Consider the following 15,588-nt stretch of genomic DNA (forward strand, 5'->3'; position numbering starts at 1 on the left):
AAACAGCATAGGCCCCACTGGATAAATTGGAAATTGTTGCTGCAGAGGGAGGTCGGGACTATCTTGCTGAACTTTGTGCCATAGCAACCCAATTGCACATAAGTGGATACAAAACGATTGAATAGATGGTCTGTTCTGTAGAGTTTCTTGGTATATGTTACATTTAAGTCATACTTATAGTGAAATAGACAACATTTTGAAGGGATTAGAAACTTTAATTAACCACTGTAAACACCTACATCATTATTACTAAAAATGTATTAAAATGTATTAAATAAATTAACGTGTTACTACAAACTAACTCATATTAACAAGTGTATTCTGATAGCAAATGTAGTCAGTTTTAGTCAGTGTAGTTTTTTTTGCATTACACAAGTGGTCTTTTGTAGAAGTCAACCTGGTTTTATTTTTGGCCATGTTAAGTAAAATAAACTTCTGACATCCTTTTGAACTGATCCATGGATAAGAAAAGTGGTGCACCACCAAGATGCACATCCCCCAAATTGCCTGCAGTAAGAAAAAATATACCTGCACTTTCAGTCTTGTTTCAGACCAACAGATTTTCTTGCCTCAGCCCTGTCTTATTATATAGATGTATTTTGTTGATGTTGTTACTGTATTGAGACTTTGTGTATTGCCATTTTCCTTCCTCTGACTTTACTTTCCTTTTGCATTCCATGGTGCAAAGCAGCATTTTAACACAGTCAGACCAGCTGCCCCCAGCTTTGTAAATATTTTTAACATTTGTGGTCATCTACAATAAAAAATATCCCAACCAACACATTTTCTTTAAAGCAAAATACAATATATTTGGAAAAACAATCAAATAAGTATAAACCCAGTCCTGACTGTAAAATGCTGCAGTTTAAAGACCGGTCCAAGTCACTCCACCACTAAGTGCTGTGGCTGCCCACTGCTTGACCAAGTGTGTGTGCGTGTTTGTGTGTGTGTGATTTTATTAGATATGAATGGTTTATTATGGCCATACCCTTTACTACTACTCTGAAAGTAAGCACTGAGGGTTTCCTTACAGTTTCTCTTTTCTTAGCATCATCTGTTTTCAATAGTTTTTCACTATCCATCTTATTGTTTGTCTAATCCTGTCCTGTTTGGTGTCTGCTTTTGTTTTCTCTGCTCTCTGACTTTCTTTGTGTCTGTGTGTCTGTTTATATGAACATGTGTGTGCGCATTCATGCGTGTTTGCACATGCTTGTGCTTGTGTGTGTCTATGTTTGTGCATTCCTTTGGATTTGCTTGGCATATGTGTGTGTCTGCATGTGTGGGTGTGTGTGTTTTTTCTCTTTGGCCAGGTGAGAAGGTCATGCAGGATGATGAGTTCACCTGTGACCTTTTCCGCTTCCTGCAGCTGCTATGTGAAGGACACAACTCAGGTGTGTGTGGTTACATGTGTTCTCTGTCACTGAGTGATTCTATATAGTTAATATAGGTACACTAATGATGTGCAGAGACATTTTAGTTGTCATCTGCCAAATAAAGCACTGATAAAGTATGCATTAATAAAAAACTAACACTTCATATTTTTACACTGTAAGTTTTCCTCTTTGTGATTTTACTTCTGATGTAAAAGTGCAACGTTGCAATATTTTGAAACATCCTGTTTCAGACTTTCAGAACTACTTAAGGACCCAAACGGGAAACAATACGACCGTGAATATCATTATCTCCACTGTGGACTACCTTCTCAGAGTCCAGGTTAGCTCATTCTGTTCACCATTTTTTGAGTCACGCAGTCATCATACAGTGTAAAATAAAAAACACATATTTCCCCTTCAAGTTCATTTTTTCATAATACAAAATATAAAACTAACAGCTTAGTCTCTTACTAATCAGAGTCAAATAATATTTCTTTAAGTTGTAATGCCATTTTAATCTGGTGACAACATCATGGAGACATTTCCCACTATTCATTTTTCCCTATATCTAATATGCTCATACCTACAGTTCTCTTCCCTATAGTAAGATTAATACATATAGAGTTTTGGTTATATTTACACTCATCATGAACCTGAATGTCAAGTTATTTATTAGGACAGAATGATTGTAGACTGTCGTTATTAAAAGAAAACACCAGAGAACACAAAGGAAATGTAATGCAAAAGGTTAAATAAAAAAATATACAGATTATACACCTACTTATTACTGATTTGAAGATGCTGAACATTTCGCAATGGTCGACCAATGCACTGTACGAAATAAACATCTAACGAGCTCTAAAATCATCTTCAAAAAGTTATGACCTCCACTCTGTCAGATTATATGAACAATGCTTAAATGTCAGATTTCTGCCCCAAAACTAACACATTTAATAGAACATTACCAATTGTACCAAAAAAAATGATCAAAGCATCTGCATAAGGTGAAAATTGCTAAGAGACATTTAACCAAATATGTTTTGTGCTTCATAAATTCCGAAAACCCCAAATAAACTAAACTTTGTTATTGGGTCGTTGTTTCTTTAAGATGTACAGTATTTTGTAGTATCATTATGTATGTATGTATGTATGTATGTATGTATGTATGTATGTATGTAAACTTCCAATTGCAGCTGTACCTGTACACATCCCAATATTACTGTAACTTTTTTTATAATTGTGTAACAGTAAGTAAAAGCGACTATGTGTAGTCTTATCCAATAGATAGAATTGCAAACTACACTTTGAGGACAGAAATCTGAATTTAAGTTGTTTTAAAAATGTGTTTTTAATATACTTATCTCTATACAATTTCTCTGGTTAGACATAAGATTTACATTTTTTTTCATGGTCTCCTTATCCTATAAATAATAGTTTTATATTCTCTGTTTATTGTTTTATTGTAATTACCCCTTTTCACCTCTGTTTATTTATGACATTATTTTTTATGCATGTGAAGTACTTTTTTCAACAGGATGTAAATTGCTATATAAATAAATTAGATCTGATTTAATGTTACCAGCACTAATAATAATTAAGTGTTGAAAGGAGTATATATGATTTATTTTATCATTATTAATGTCTCAGTCTTTTCTGCATTTTTAAATCCTCCAGGAGTCGATTAGTGATTTCTACTGGTATTATTCTGGAAAAGATGTAATTGATGAGCAGGGCCAGAGGAATTTCTCCAAAGCAATAAATGTGGCCAAGCAGGTTTTCAACACACTTACTGAATACATCCAGGTACAACAAGCCACTGGATTTGTTACAGTTATTTAGAATTTACTTGACAAAATTAGCACAATTAGATTTTTAGCAGAGTGAAAGTTATTGTCTTTCTACAGATAATAATGAAATAGGATGGGAATGTTTCTTTTTCTTAAAAGAATAATTGCTGCTGTGTAGATACATAAATACCATTTAATACAATCTTTGCATAGACATTTTGCAATTTTTGTGTCTGATATTCTAACAATAATTCACTCATGAAAATTAAAACCGAATGAAGCTATTGTTCTTTCTAATGTGACTGTAAATGATGATGTTTTAGGGCCCATGTACTGGCAACCAGCAGAGTTTGGCCCATAGTCGTTTGTGGGATGCTGTGGTTGGTTTTCTCCATGTCTTTGCTCATATGCAGATGAAATTGTCCCAGGTGAGCTCAATCTCAAATCTTGGGGTGAACTAGGGATCTTAGATTTTGAATATGTAATGAGATTGTCTCATTTGAGTCTGGCTGGGAATCTTTGTTGTGTGTCAAACCCTTCTCCATACTCCACTCCACTGTAAACTGCTTAATAAAGGCATATAACACTTGAGTACCAGTAGGTGGCAGCAATGATACATTCTTTAATGTCTCTTATTGAAAAGCAGCAAATTATATTATTTAGTTTAGAGATTGTTTATATGTCCAACTAAGATCTACTGTATACAAAGACGTTATTTGTGAGAATAAGATCCCCAAAAAACACATCCTTACCACAAATTAGCAAAGAAATTACATCATCATTGCATCTCTCTGTGTGAAACATAAAGCACTTTGCCTCAATTCACTAAAAATACATTTATTAGAAACCTCAATAAATTGCAGTTTTTATATACCGCAGATAGGATATATCAAACTGTTGTCTTAGTGCTAAACCTGCATTGTGTTCAGTAAATGTAATTCTGTAAAACACATTTATGTCAAATCAAAATTTTGTAAGAAAGGTATTTCTTGCTGAAATAATTAAAAGGCGTAAGAAGCTGGAAATTAAACATTTTCTTTGTTTTCTTTTTCCATTTTAAACCATAGGACTCCAGTCAGATTGAGTTACTGAAGGAATTGATGGACCTTCAGAAAGACATGGTGGTCATGCTGCTGTCTATGTTGGAGGGTATGTTTACATTTGTCAGCATAACTCGATTCAATATTAAGAATTGACACAAAACACAGATCATCTTGCTTCTTCAGAACCAAACATGAACTTAAGGTGTAAATTGTCAGCTTTGTCATAGGGATGTACTGTGTCGGCATTACAGCCCTTTTTTACAAACCCCCATTTTTAGAAAGAAAAAAATATTTAAACAATTGGCTTCTCAGCTTATCAGCTGTTTTTTATGCTTATTTAAGTAAGCATATAAAAGGCTTAGATATGATTTCAAGTGTTGCATTTGTATTTGGAATCCGTTAAATGTTGGTATGAAGACCAAAGAGCTATCGCTGCCAGTGAAGTAAGTCATCGTTAAAAAAAATAACAACACATGCATCAAAGAGATAGCATAAACATTACTTTACATTACAATTAAATATTTGGTAAATTTGTAAAATAAATGACACACTAGAGGGGTCAGGAAGATCACAAGGCCCAGAAAACCACAAACATTAACTGTGGTTAATGACAGATAAGTAACACCATCCAGGAGGGACATTAGGTGTATCTGTGTCAAAGTCAACAATCACAGAAAAACATCTTCAGAGGAAATATAGAGGGTTTACCCTAAATTACACTAATAAGGCTAAAAAATAGGATGACCACATTAGAGTTTGTCAAACATATGTTTAAAATGCCTGTATAGTTTTGGAAAAACACCATATGGAGCAGAAGAGTTTGAAAAAGACAAACAACTGCCCATGATCTAAGCTACCACCTATCTGCGAAGCATGGTGGTGGTACAGTAATACTACGATGTGGGTATGTGTGGCAACCAAATATATTTGAGCACTTGTATATACTGATGGTGTGACTAACAAAGCAGCAGAATAAATTCTGTAATGTTTATGGCTCCGATCTGCACTGATTTGCTTAAATGCTTCAAAACTCATGGTTCTTACAAGTGTAGATTAACAATGACCTGAAGCATAGTGTGAAAGCAACAAAAGGCTTTTTTGAGGCAAAACAATTTATTGTTGTACAATGGCCAAGTCAGTTAGCTGACCTGAATGAATTTGAGTTGCATTTAAGGTAGTGAAGGCAAAATCGAAGATAAAATAAAATTCAGATGTATCTAATAAAGTGACAGGTTAGGGTTTATACGCAACTGACTGTACTGTGACAAAGGCTTTGTCTCGTATTGCGGCAGGTAATGTAGTGAATGGAACTATTGGGAAGCAGATGGTGGACATGTTGGTTGAGTCCTCTAACAATGTGGAGATGATCCTCAAGTTCTTCGACATGTTCCTCAAACTGAAAGATCTGACCTCATCAGATGCCTTCAAGGAATATGACCCTGACGGAAAAGGCAAGTCTTCAAAATCATATTTTCTTTGGTCATTTTCCTCTAAGAAATATTGAGGGTTTACATTGTTTGAATTGATTTATTGAATGTAAAATAAACTGACATGAAAGAGCTCAAGATGTGCAAATTCAATGAATTTTTCAAGGTGTCATCTCCAAGAGGGACTTCCAGAAAGCCATGGAGAGCCACAAACACTACACCCAGTCTGAGACAGAGTTTCTGCTCTCTTGTGCTGAGACGGATGAGAATGAACTCTTAGACTATGAAGAATTTGTGGAGCGCTTTCATGAGCCAGCCAAGGTAAATGGCTCATGTTTACTGAACTTTACAAATGGCCTTGCATTGTCAAAATGTAAATCCTTCAGAATGACTAAAATCTGTTATTTAAATCTATATTTAGATTACATAAACTTAAGAGGTTTAGTAGGAAAAACTGCTTGGTATTTATTCTGTTTTTTTCTCCTGTCTTTTAATTTGTTGGTCTGGATAAGAACAGATCTGAATACGATTATTCAGTTCTGTGTATTTCATGTAAGATTTTAAGTAATCACTCCGGTGCCATCCAGATTTTCCAATATTTAATGAGAAATAATGAAATCAGAAAAACTGAGATTGAAACAACCTTAAACTGTTATTTAAAGGATATTGGCTTCAACGTTGCGGTTTTGCTGACCAACCTGTCAGAGCACATGCCCCATGACACCCGGCTGCAGACCTTTCTAGAGCTGGCAGAGAGTGTCCTCAACTACTTTCAGCCCTACCTGGGTAGGATTGAGATCATGGGCAGTGCCAAGCGCATCGAGAGGGTCTACTTTGAAATCAGCGAGTCAAGTCGAACACAGTGGGAGAAACCACAGGTACAGCTGTTACAGTATAACAGTCAGTATGTGTAGTATTTGTTTTTGAGATTTTTTCTTTAAAAAGATAACGCTTGATCTGGTAACATGTCTCAAAGGTACTGTGCAGTGTCAGCTGGACTTGCTTGAAGTTCTTAAAGATGTTTCATTTCTCATATGAAGAAGTCAGGGCTGGTGCCAAAAATATTTGAGGGGGCACAGTTTTGGATGGCATACTAGCTGAAAAAATACTGCTTATCTTACCATAAAGAGATAATTAGCCACAGTTAAAGCAATTATTAACCAAAAATAAAGTCATCTGAGCTAAGTAAGTAAGTAAGTATTCTTTTAGTGCTCTGTTAAAACTAAACAAACAAAAAAAAAAAATCAAACTAAGTCATAACACAAATCAACCCAGTCATAGTACATGAACATACATATTGCCTTGGATGCTTCAGGTCTACAAATCTCTGTGACTTTCTGGTTAAAGTTGGTCTCTGTCCCACTGACAACATGGCTAGTATTCAGTCTGTCCTGGGTCCTGGTGTTTCTCAAGAAAAGAAAGATCTTTTGTAGAACTTGTATTAATCAAACCTGTCATCCAGCAGCCGGGTGGCTTTTCTCTTTCAGACCATTGTCTGATGATTTTAAAATGTAGGCTAATTTTGGCTAATCATTTTCAGTAGGGTTCAATTGTCAGTGAAAAAAGTTACCATTAGCCTCATATCACTATCTCAATGGCTGTGGACGATTATCACTTCTGTTGTTTTTTTGTGTAGTTTTTTTCAGAAACATATTTTAAGTTTTGTAAGTAACTTTTAAATAACAAAAAGTGAAATCACCAGCTAACGTTAGTAAAGATTGTCTTCATCATCAGCTGCTGCCGAGTATTTTTTTATTTTTTAACATTTCTGTAAAGTCTGTAATTGATTATCAGTTCATTTCAATTTTCAAATCAACTTGATTGATATAGCGCCAATTCACAACAAAGTCATCTCAAGGCACAAGTCAACACTATAAAGATGTATAGAGAGAACCCAACAATTCCCCCTTGAGCAAGCCCTAGGAAACAGTGGAGAGGAAAAACTCCTTTTAACGGAAGAAACCTCCAGCAGAACCAGGCTCAGGGTGGGCGGTCATCTGCCTTGACCGGTTGGGGTGAGTGGAAGGTGAATGGAGAAAAGAAAGACAGCAACAAAAGCGACAACAAAACATCGGCCAGGTTGGTAGGACGGGTAGCTGCACACTAGAATATGCAGCTTCAAAGCCCGGGGACACCTGCAGAGAGGGACAGAGAAAGGGAGACAGAAGGGAGAAAGACAACTATGTGAGAAAACACACAGTTAATGTCATACAGTAGTGACAATTGTGGGATGAGAGGAGAGGAGAGAGGGAGAGGAGGAGGGGGTCCCCCAGCAGTCTAAGCCTATAGCATCAACTATAACTTAGTATAAGGTTTATCAAAGAGGAAGGTTTTGAACGTAGACTTAAAAGTAGAGAGAGTGTCTGCTTCCCGAATCAGAACTGGGAGCTGGTTCCACAGGAGAAGAGCTTGATAGCTAAAGGCTCTACGTCCCATTCTACCTTTGGAAATTCTGGGAACTACAAGTAGGCCTGCATTCTGAGATTGAAGTGGTCTACTGGGATGATATGGAAGTATGACGTCTTCTATATATGATGGAGTCTGACCATTCAGAGCTTTATATGTAAGAAGCAGGGTTGTAAATTCTATTTTAAATTTAATGGGAAGCCAATGGAGAGAAGCTATTGAAGGTGAAATATGATCTCTCTTGCTAATTCCAGTCAGCACTCTTGCTGCAGCATTTTGGATTAATTGCAGGCTCTTCAGGGAGTTACTGGGACAGGATGCTCCTAATTTTGGCAATGTTCCGTAGGTGGAAGAAAGGTGTTCTAGAGATGTGTTTTATATTTGTCAAAACTCCTGGTCAAAAATAACTCCAAGGTTCTTTGCAGTAGTACTGGAGGCCAGGCTTATGCCATCTACAGTAACGATATGGTTGGATCATATTATTTCATATATATCATCATATCATAATATTTCTGAGTTTAGAAGTAAAAAAATATGGGACATCCAGGCCTTTATGTCTTGTAGGCATGCTTGTAACTACAAAAGCAAATAAAAATAATACAGCACAAAGTTAGATGTAGTGGAGTATAAGTATACTTGATTAAATATTTCATCTAGTAATGTAATCAATCAAGATTATTATGATTAACTGAAGTTTTTTCATCTGGTTCCATAGATAAATATACCTGGGTATCATCAGCATAGCAATGGAAATGTTTTCTAATAATTGTTTTGCAACTACTTTTTCAAGGATTTTACATATAAAGGGAAGATTAAATATTGCTCTGTAATTGGCTAAAACACCTGGGTCAAGACAGGGTTTTTTAAGTAGTGGTTTAATTACAGCTACCTTATAGGCCTGTGGTACATAGCCTGTTTCTAAAGTTAGATTAATGATATCTAATACGATATCTAATGCAAATGTGAGTGTATGCTCAGTTTACATGATTGTTTACAGTACCTCACTTCACGATGCCCTGAACAAGAAATATACAAAATCATTCTCAACGAACCAAACACTGTTTGAAATAATTGTGTTAATTGCTGGCATGACTATCAAAAAGAATAAACAATGTTCATATATTAATTACTCTGCTTTGTGTAATTGAAAGCTGCCTGGGCTATTGACCACATGCCACTAATCCAAAGGGTTCTCAAATTCTAAATGACTAGTCATGAGTCCCAGGCTTTAAACACTGTGCAGCTCTTAAGTTGCGATATTCACTGTAGGTCGTCTGTGAGTTGTTAATCCACTCAGGTATCATGTGTTTCTTTAGGGGCTAATAATTTAAAGTGAAACCACCTTGGTTGGAAAATCAGGAACATGTTGTATGTGATGGATAAATAGTGTCATAGACTACCTGCTTTGTTACATGATGGTTGTTCCAGTTTTACCCTGTTTAAACTATCCGTCTTTTCTGGCCAGTATGTGTACATTGCTGTCTTAAAGAATGGGAAGTGAAACATATTCAAAAACTTCCAACCCGTCTAGTTGACACTGAAAAGTACTTTTGGGATAGCCAGAACCTGGATGACTGAGAACCTCCACAGACCTTTAGGAACAGTGTTGCCAATAAATTTCATCACAGCTGCCTATTTCCACTTATCTACCACACAGGTCAAAGAATCCAAACGCCAGTTTATCTTTGATGTGGTAAATGAGGGAGGAGAGAAGGAGAAAATGGAGCTGTTTGTGAATTTCTGTGAGGACACCATCTTCGAAATGCAGCTGGCGGCTCAGATGTCTGATGCTGGCGAGCGGTCAGCTGTGAAAGATGAGAGTGAGCGGGAGAAACCAGATGAGGAGAATCCTGAGATGGGCTTCTTCTCTGTTACCATGGTTTGCATGGCTCTGTTAGCTCTGAGATACAATGTCATGCTGCTGATAAAGGTGAGCGCAAACAGTGCCCCAAACACAACTAATGGTCAACAATAGCCAGTCAAAACTATAGGTTTTTGAGTGTCTTAAAGGACAAGCCAGTGATAGTTTTTGATATTGACATATTCCATAAACTCATGGTCTCTGGTCAGTAAATGTGCCAGAAATCTTTATCTTTCAGTGCATATTTGTGCGCTTAATAAACCAGTTTACAATCTCAGAAAAGGCGATTTATCATGAAAAGGGAATAGCTGGTGCATAAAAAAGGCTGCATAAGTCTGGGGACGTTAAGGCTGACTTATTGGGGCGACTGTGGAGCAGGAGGTAGAGCAGTCGTCCACCAATCCCCCCGGTTGCTGGTGGAATTCCCGGCTCCTCCAGTCACATGTCAAAGTGTCCTTGAGCAAGACTCTGAACCCCAACTTATTTGCTCCCGGTGAGGATTGGCCAGCTTCATAGCAGCTCCCCCATTGGTGTATGTGTGTGATTGTGAGTGCGAATAGGCAATAGGTAGAAAAGTGCAACATAAGTGTACCATGATCATTAACAGTGCAATGTTGCCTCATTTTTAAATCAAACTCTGCCCGCGTGTAACTGAAAATGAAACCAACACAGTAAAAATTGTAACGTTCTAATAAAGTCACTTTCCACTTTACATGTTTTTGTTTAGTTTGCACAAGCTGTGTATTAGCTGTGTGTCTCTCCTCTCTCTTTTCCTCTCTTTCCCTGTGCTGTCACTCTGCCTCTCCATACTTCAAATACATATACAAAGAAAGAAAAAGGAAAAAGCATTTTCTGTTACTATAAAGTTAAAATCTGTGAGCCATGATTCCAAAATAAGTCTGAGGTAGAGGAGGAATCAGATAACTTGTCTGCTGCATGTATACTTAGATTTCTAGTAACCAGGTTTCTCTAAATATTCCTCAAGTACCAGAGAAAGCTGGTTACTTTAAATAACCTGGTTAACACAGTAATTCTTTATTCATCCATCCATTATCTTAACTGCTTATCCTGGTGAGGGTTGTTGGGTTTGCATGTTCTTTTTGTGACTGTGCGGGCACTTTGTACTTGTCAGCGGAAAGTCAAATATTATTTAAAAAAATTATTTCTTATTTTTTAGCCAGGTTCAACATGTCTGTAATGTCTGTAATTGACATGTATCCAGCTTTACTATGAATGACTTATAATAAAAAGTATTAGTGTGATGAGTTTATACGTGATGAGTTACAAACATGCTCTGTCCCCTATATTAGACATATCCCTTGATTTCTTTTTGACCCCATTACTAGACTTAGTCAAAAAAACCTGTCTAAATTCCTTGTCCCTTAGAAGTCAAGATTTTCTTGAATTTTTAATTCAGTAAAACCTATGACACAACATACAGCATCAGATTCTTGTCCTCCTCTTCCTTTATACAACCATTCAAGTATGATGGATCCCAGCCTCTTGAATCATTAAGTTGATTTTGACAATGTAAATAAATCTAAACTAATTAGGTTATAGTAAGGTTATTTGTCAAGTTAAGTAAGAAGGCTACGTATAACAATGTCACACCAAACTTTCCCTGCTCAGACCTGATATAAAAAATATCTGGACAGCTGTTGATTTACATTAACTCTTACAAAAATTCTCCGGAAGTTAATGAGGATTGCACAGGTGTAGGGTTAGCATTAGGCGTGGTCTGCTGTAATTTGGGCTACAATATTTTCTAATTATAAGGAGAAATACAAAACAGAACCTTTCTGCAATTAGTCTGAAAGTTGTTCATCACTGTGATTGGATCAGTGCAGAAGGAGTGTACCTGAAACATGACTGCTGATTTGGTAGGAGATGTTGAACAGTCCTCATTAGCAGCCAGCTTTGAAGTAAATCTAAACAGACTATTAACCCACAGTACACTTTTCATCTGCCTACAGGTGCTGTCCATGAAGAGCCTAAAGAAGCAGATGAAGAAGATTAAGAACATGACAGTTAAGGACATGGTGACCGCCTTGGTGTCCTTCTACTGGTCAGTGTTGTTGGGGCTCCTCCATGTGGCATTCAGTGTGGTTCGAGGATTTTGCCGAATCTTCTACAACACATTCATGGGAGGCAATCTAGTAGAGGGGGCCAAGACCATAAAGGTTATTGTATCTACAGTTAAATTTAACAAACTAAGTGTGCTAAGAGCTCTTCCTAATGACCTGAACTGCCTTCTTTCTCAGGTGTCTGAGTTGCTGGCTAACATGCCTGACCCCACCCAGGACGAAGTGCGAGAAGAAGGGGAGGACAGAGAGAAGAGACCATTTGACCACGGCTCCCCTAGGGAGGACTTGGCTGACTTGGCAGTCAACACCAGTGAGACTGAGCTGCTCTCAGATATTTTTGGTCTGGATTTAAGAAGGGAAGGAGGCCAGTACAAGATCACTCCTCATAACCCTAATGCCAGCCTTACAGAACTTCTTAACTCACCGTTTCCGTCCCCAAAACCACCAACAGCAACCCAACCTGAGCTCAGGCAGAGGCATCAGGTGAGAAGAAAAAATAACATTAAAATTATTGTTTTTTCTGTATATTTGTTTCTTTTAATACAAAATAGACAGAAAATTTCCTGTTAGCCAAGTTCAGAAAACAGTGTATTTGTCACACTAACTGAGTGTATACTATTTTGAGTGGACCCAAGCAGAGAGACGGAACCGAGCAATTGAGCCGGTAAGGACGGTTTATTGGGGATCGCAGCACTGGTAGGAACAGCAGAGAAGGGGGTGTAGGAGGGAACCGGTATATGAACAGCTGTCATCAACGTGAGTTATTGAGTGCAGGTGTGGCCGCCGCTGTGGTTCCAGGTGTACTAAAAGGACAAAGACACACACACACATACACACACAAACACACAAAAACAGATTAGGATTGGGGGAAAGGAGGGGAGAGTAAGATGGAGGAGTAGGTGCTGTGACAGTATTCATGTGTAGCATCTTTTCAGTCATGGAAGAAAGCTGATGAGTAAATCTGTTTTCACTGCCTTTAAGCCATGAAGTAATACAAACTGGCTTGTTTGTCTATTCTTTTTTCAGTCAAAGACCTCTTCATCAGAGGAGAAAGAAACAACACTAGAGACTGAATGTGACCCTGAGAATATGTCTGAGTACGTATACATTTTGATATTGTAATTTGATAGCCTCACGAAGAACATTAGTAACTGGTTTATCAATTCTACACACAGTGATAAAAACATTCAGTACATACAGAGGTAGATCATTTTAAGAGCACGTAAAATTTAAATTTGATAATGAAAAGCTCAGTGACAGCAGTGGCAGGTGGTTGGGGTAGTATAGCCAACAACTGACACTAGCTTTTAACTTCAAAAATGAATTACAAATTTTAAAACGATATGAACACAACCCAGCGGTAAACTGCTGAAATAAGAATGTTTGCTTCCTGGCAATGAAGGTGGAAATCAATCACTCAAACTTGAAAATACAGCAGCCCTAGGTTGAAAATTAAACAGTTTTGCACCTCAATCAATCTATATAAGGTCTACTCTTATATAGCACTTGTCTACTTTACTAGTACTGAAAGCAGTTTATGCTGCTTCTCATTCAACTATTCACACTCACAATCACACACACTTACATACCAATGGGGGAGCTGATCCACCATGCATCATCCCTTGCTGGTCTCCCTTGGGGAGATATAGAAATAGACCAGACGCTGCACTTCAATTGGGCTGTAGACTGTTGAAATCACCAACACAGATCAACACAGATCTTACGGGGCTAAAAACGTTAAACTGAGGTTCAGGCCAGACCTGCAGTTTTAGAGCTCTTTGAAATTTAGATTTAAGTGCATAGGAAATTTTTGAATATTGGGAGTGAGGTTGCTAAGCGTGCATAGGTTGGTAGCTTATTCTACAATCGTGGGATCACTGAGCTGAAGTTTTGCTTGGTGTCTTCTGTGTGGATCACCAGGCATCGTTCATTGGCAGAGCGCAGCAAAGGAAATGAATTGTAAACCTGAATGAGGAAGTTAAGGAAAGCAGGAGCAGTTGAGTTGACCACCCTGTAGGCAAGAGACAGAGCTTTGAACCTGATGTGGCCAGCTACATTAAGACAGTGTAAACTGGTTTGACATGAGTCCTTTTTGGCTGATTAAACATGAGGCATTCTGGCACATTTTGGATCATCTGCAAGGCTTTGATTGTGCATACTGGTAACCCTATCAACAGGGCATTGCAGTAATCAAAAAAAGATTGGTGCACCTGTGCGCCTGTTAAATGAGTTGGGTTGTATATTCTGTGAGGTAGGGTCTGATCTTTCTGATGTTGTGGAGGGCAAATCTCCATGCCCTAAACACCGAGGAGGTTTGGTCTGTAAAGCTCAGTTGATTGTTGATGATGACCCACAGATTTCTGGCCGACTTAGTGGGGGCAATAACTGCAGATCCAGTGTTGATGCTGATTTGTTGTGTTAAAGATCTGGCTGTGAAGACAAGGACTTCTGTCTTGGAAAGGTTGAGCTGAAGATGTCTTTCTCTCATTCAAGCAGAGATGTCACAGAGACAGGCAGAAATGGGTGATGAGACAGTGGAGTCATCCAGTGGAAAGGACGGGAAGAGCTGAGTCTCATCAGCATAGGAGTGATAGGAAAAGCCATGTGAGCAGATGATAGAACCCAGGGATGTAGTATAGATAGAAAAAAGAAGAGGACCAAGAACTGAGCCCTGCGGCACACTGATAGAGAGGCTATTAGAGTTGGAAACATGCCCCTGCCAGGATACTTACCGAAGCCAGGCAGGAGCTGATCCAGAGATGCCCAAGTCAGAATGCAGACAAGAGGATCTGTGTCAAAGGCTGCAGATATATAGAGTACGATTTAGACAGAAGACTGACCTGCGGCTTTTGCAGCCTGCAGAGATTCTACAACAGCCTTTAGGGATGCTGTTTCTGTGGAGTGTCCACTCTTGAAGCCAGATTGGTTGACATCAAGTTCTGGGAAAAAAGTCAGAGTGTATTGAAGACTGCTCGTTCCATTATCTTGCCCAGAAACTGAAGAAGAGAGACGGGTGAAAAAATATTGGAGTTGAACTCCTATCTCTGGTATTAAAGTGTTGCCTTCTGCATCTAGAGGTGTAAACAGTAGAGAGAGGTGTATAAAATAGTAATGCATACACCTCTCTCTTAATTTCTGCAGGTAAATATATTGCTTTATTCAATCCAAAGAAATGTAGCAGTGGGCTATAATCCAAGTTTCAAATGTTCCCTAGAAAATCATATTACCTTTGCAGTTTAGTTGCTTACTTAAGAGACAGGGTGAGGGAACATGTAATGTAATCTCATCATGTATAGGAAATATATAGGACACTATGTATAGGAAATCGAATGTCCATTAGATTATGTGACAAAGTCAACATAAATAGCAGCTGTGTGATCAGATTTTAAACTAGTGTTCACCAATTAGCTGTTAATGCATCCAAAGACAGTAGGATTCAGTATTGTGGACTGGGGATAAGGACTCAGCAATGCCTGGAGGCTGAAAGGAGAACTTCAAGTTGGATTTCATAAACCTACTACAGAGTTATATCCACTGCATCCTGACAGAAGCCACCAGTAGGGTGTAATTCACATACCAATGTTTGGAAGCAGCACCCACCTTATAA

At 38.0% G+C, this 15,588-nt stretch overlaps 1 protein-coding gene across 17 annotated transcripts in view; it reads left to right on the forward strand.

Moving 5' to 3' along the window:
* Window positions 1-15,588, forward strand: part of ryr2a (ryanodine receptor 2a (cardiac)) — a 231,815-nt gene that overhangs the window by 187,207 nt on the left and 29,020 nt on the right. For all 17 annotated transcript variants that reach the window (XM_067511788.1, XM_067511778.1, XM_067511780.1 and 14 more), the window contains 12 exons: window positions 1,311-1,391; window positions 1,625-1,713; window positions 3,048-3,176; window positions 3,484-3,588; window positions 4,228-4,309; window positions 5,496-5,654; window positions 5,797-5,951; window positions 6,293-6,508; window positions 9,694-9,966; window positions 11,871-12,077; window positions 12,159-12,464; window positions 13,008-13,078. In XM_067511788.1, coding sequence (XP_067367889.1) covers window positions 1,311-1,391; window positions 1,625-1,713; window positions 3,048-3,176; window positions 3,484-3,588; window positions 4,228-4,309; window positions 5,496-5,654; window positions 5,797-5,951; window positions 6,293-6,508; window positions 9,694-9,966; window positions 11,871-12,077; window positions 12,159-12,464; window positions 13,008-13,078 — 1,873 coding nt within the window. The remainder of the gene's footprint in view (window positions 1-1,310; window positions 1,392-1,624; window positions 1,714-3,047; window positions 3,177-3,483; window positions 3,589-4,227; window positions 4,310-5,495; window positions 5,655-5,796; window positions 5,952-6,292; window positions 6,509-9,693; window positions 9,967-11,870; window positions 12,078-12,158; window positions 12,465-13,007; window positions 13,079-15,588) is intronic.

This window comes from Channa argus, chromosome 7 (genome assembly GCF_033026475.1).
Source record: "Channa argus isolate prfri chromosome 7, Channa argus male v1.0, whole genome shotgun sequence".
NCBI lineage: Eukaryota > Metazoa > Chordata > Actinopteri > Anabantiformes > Channidae > Channa > Channa argus.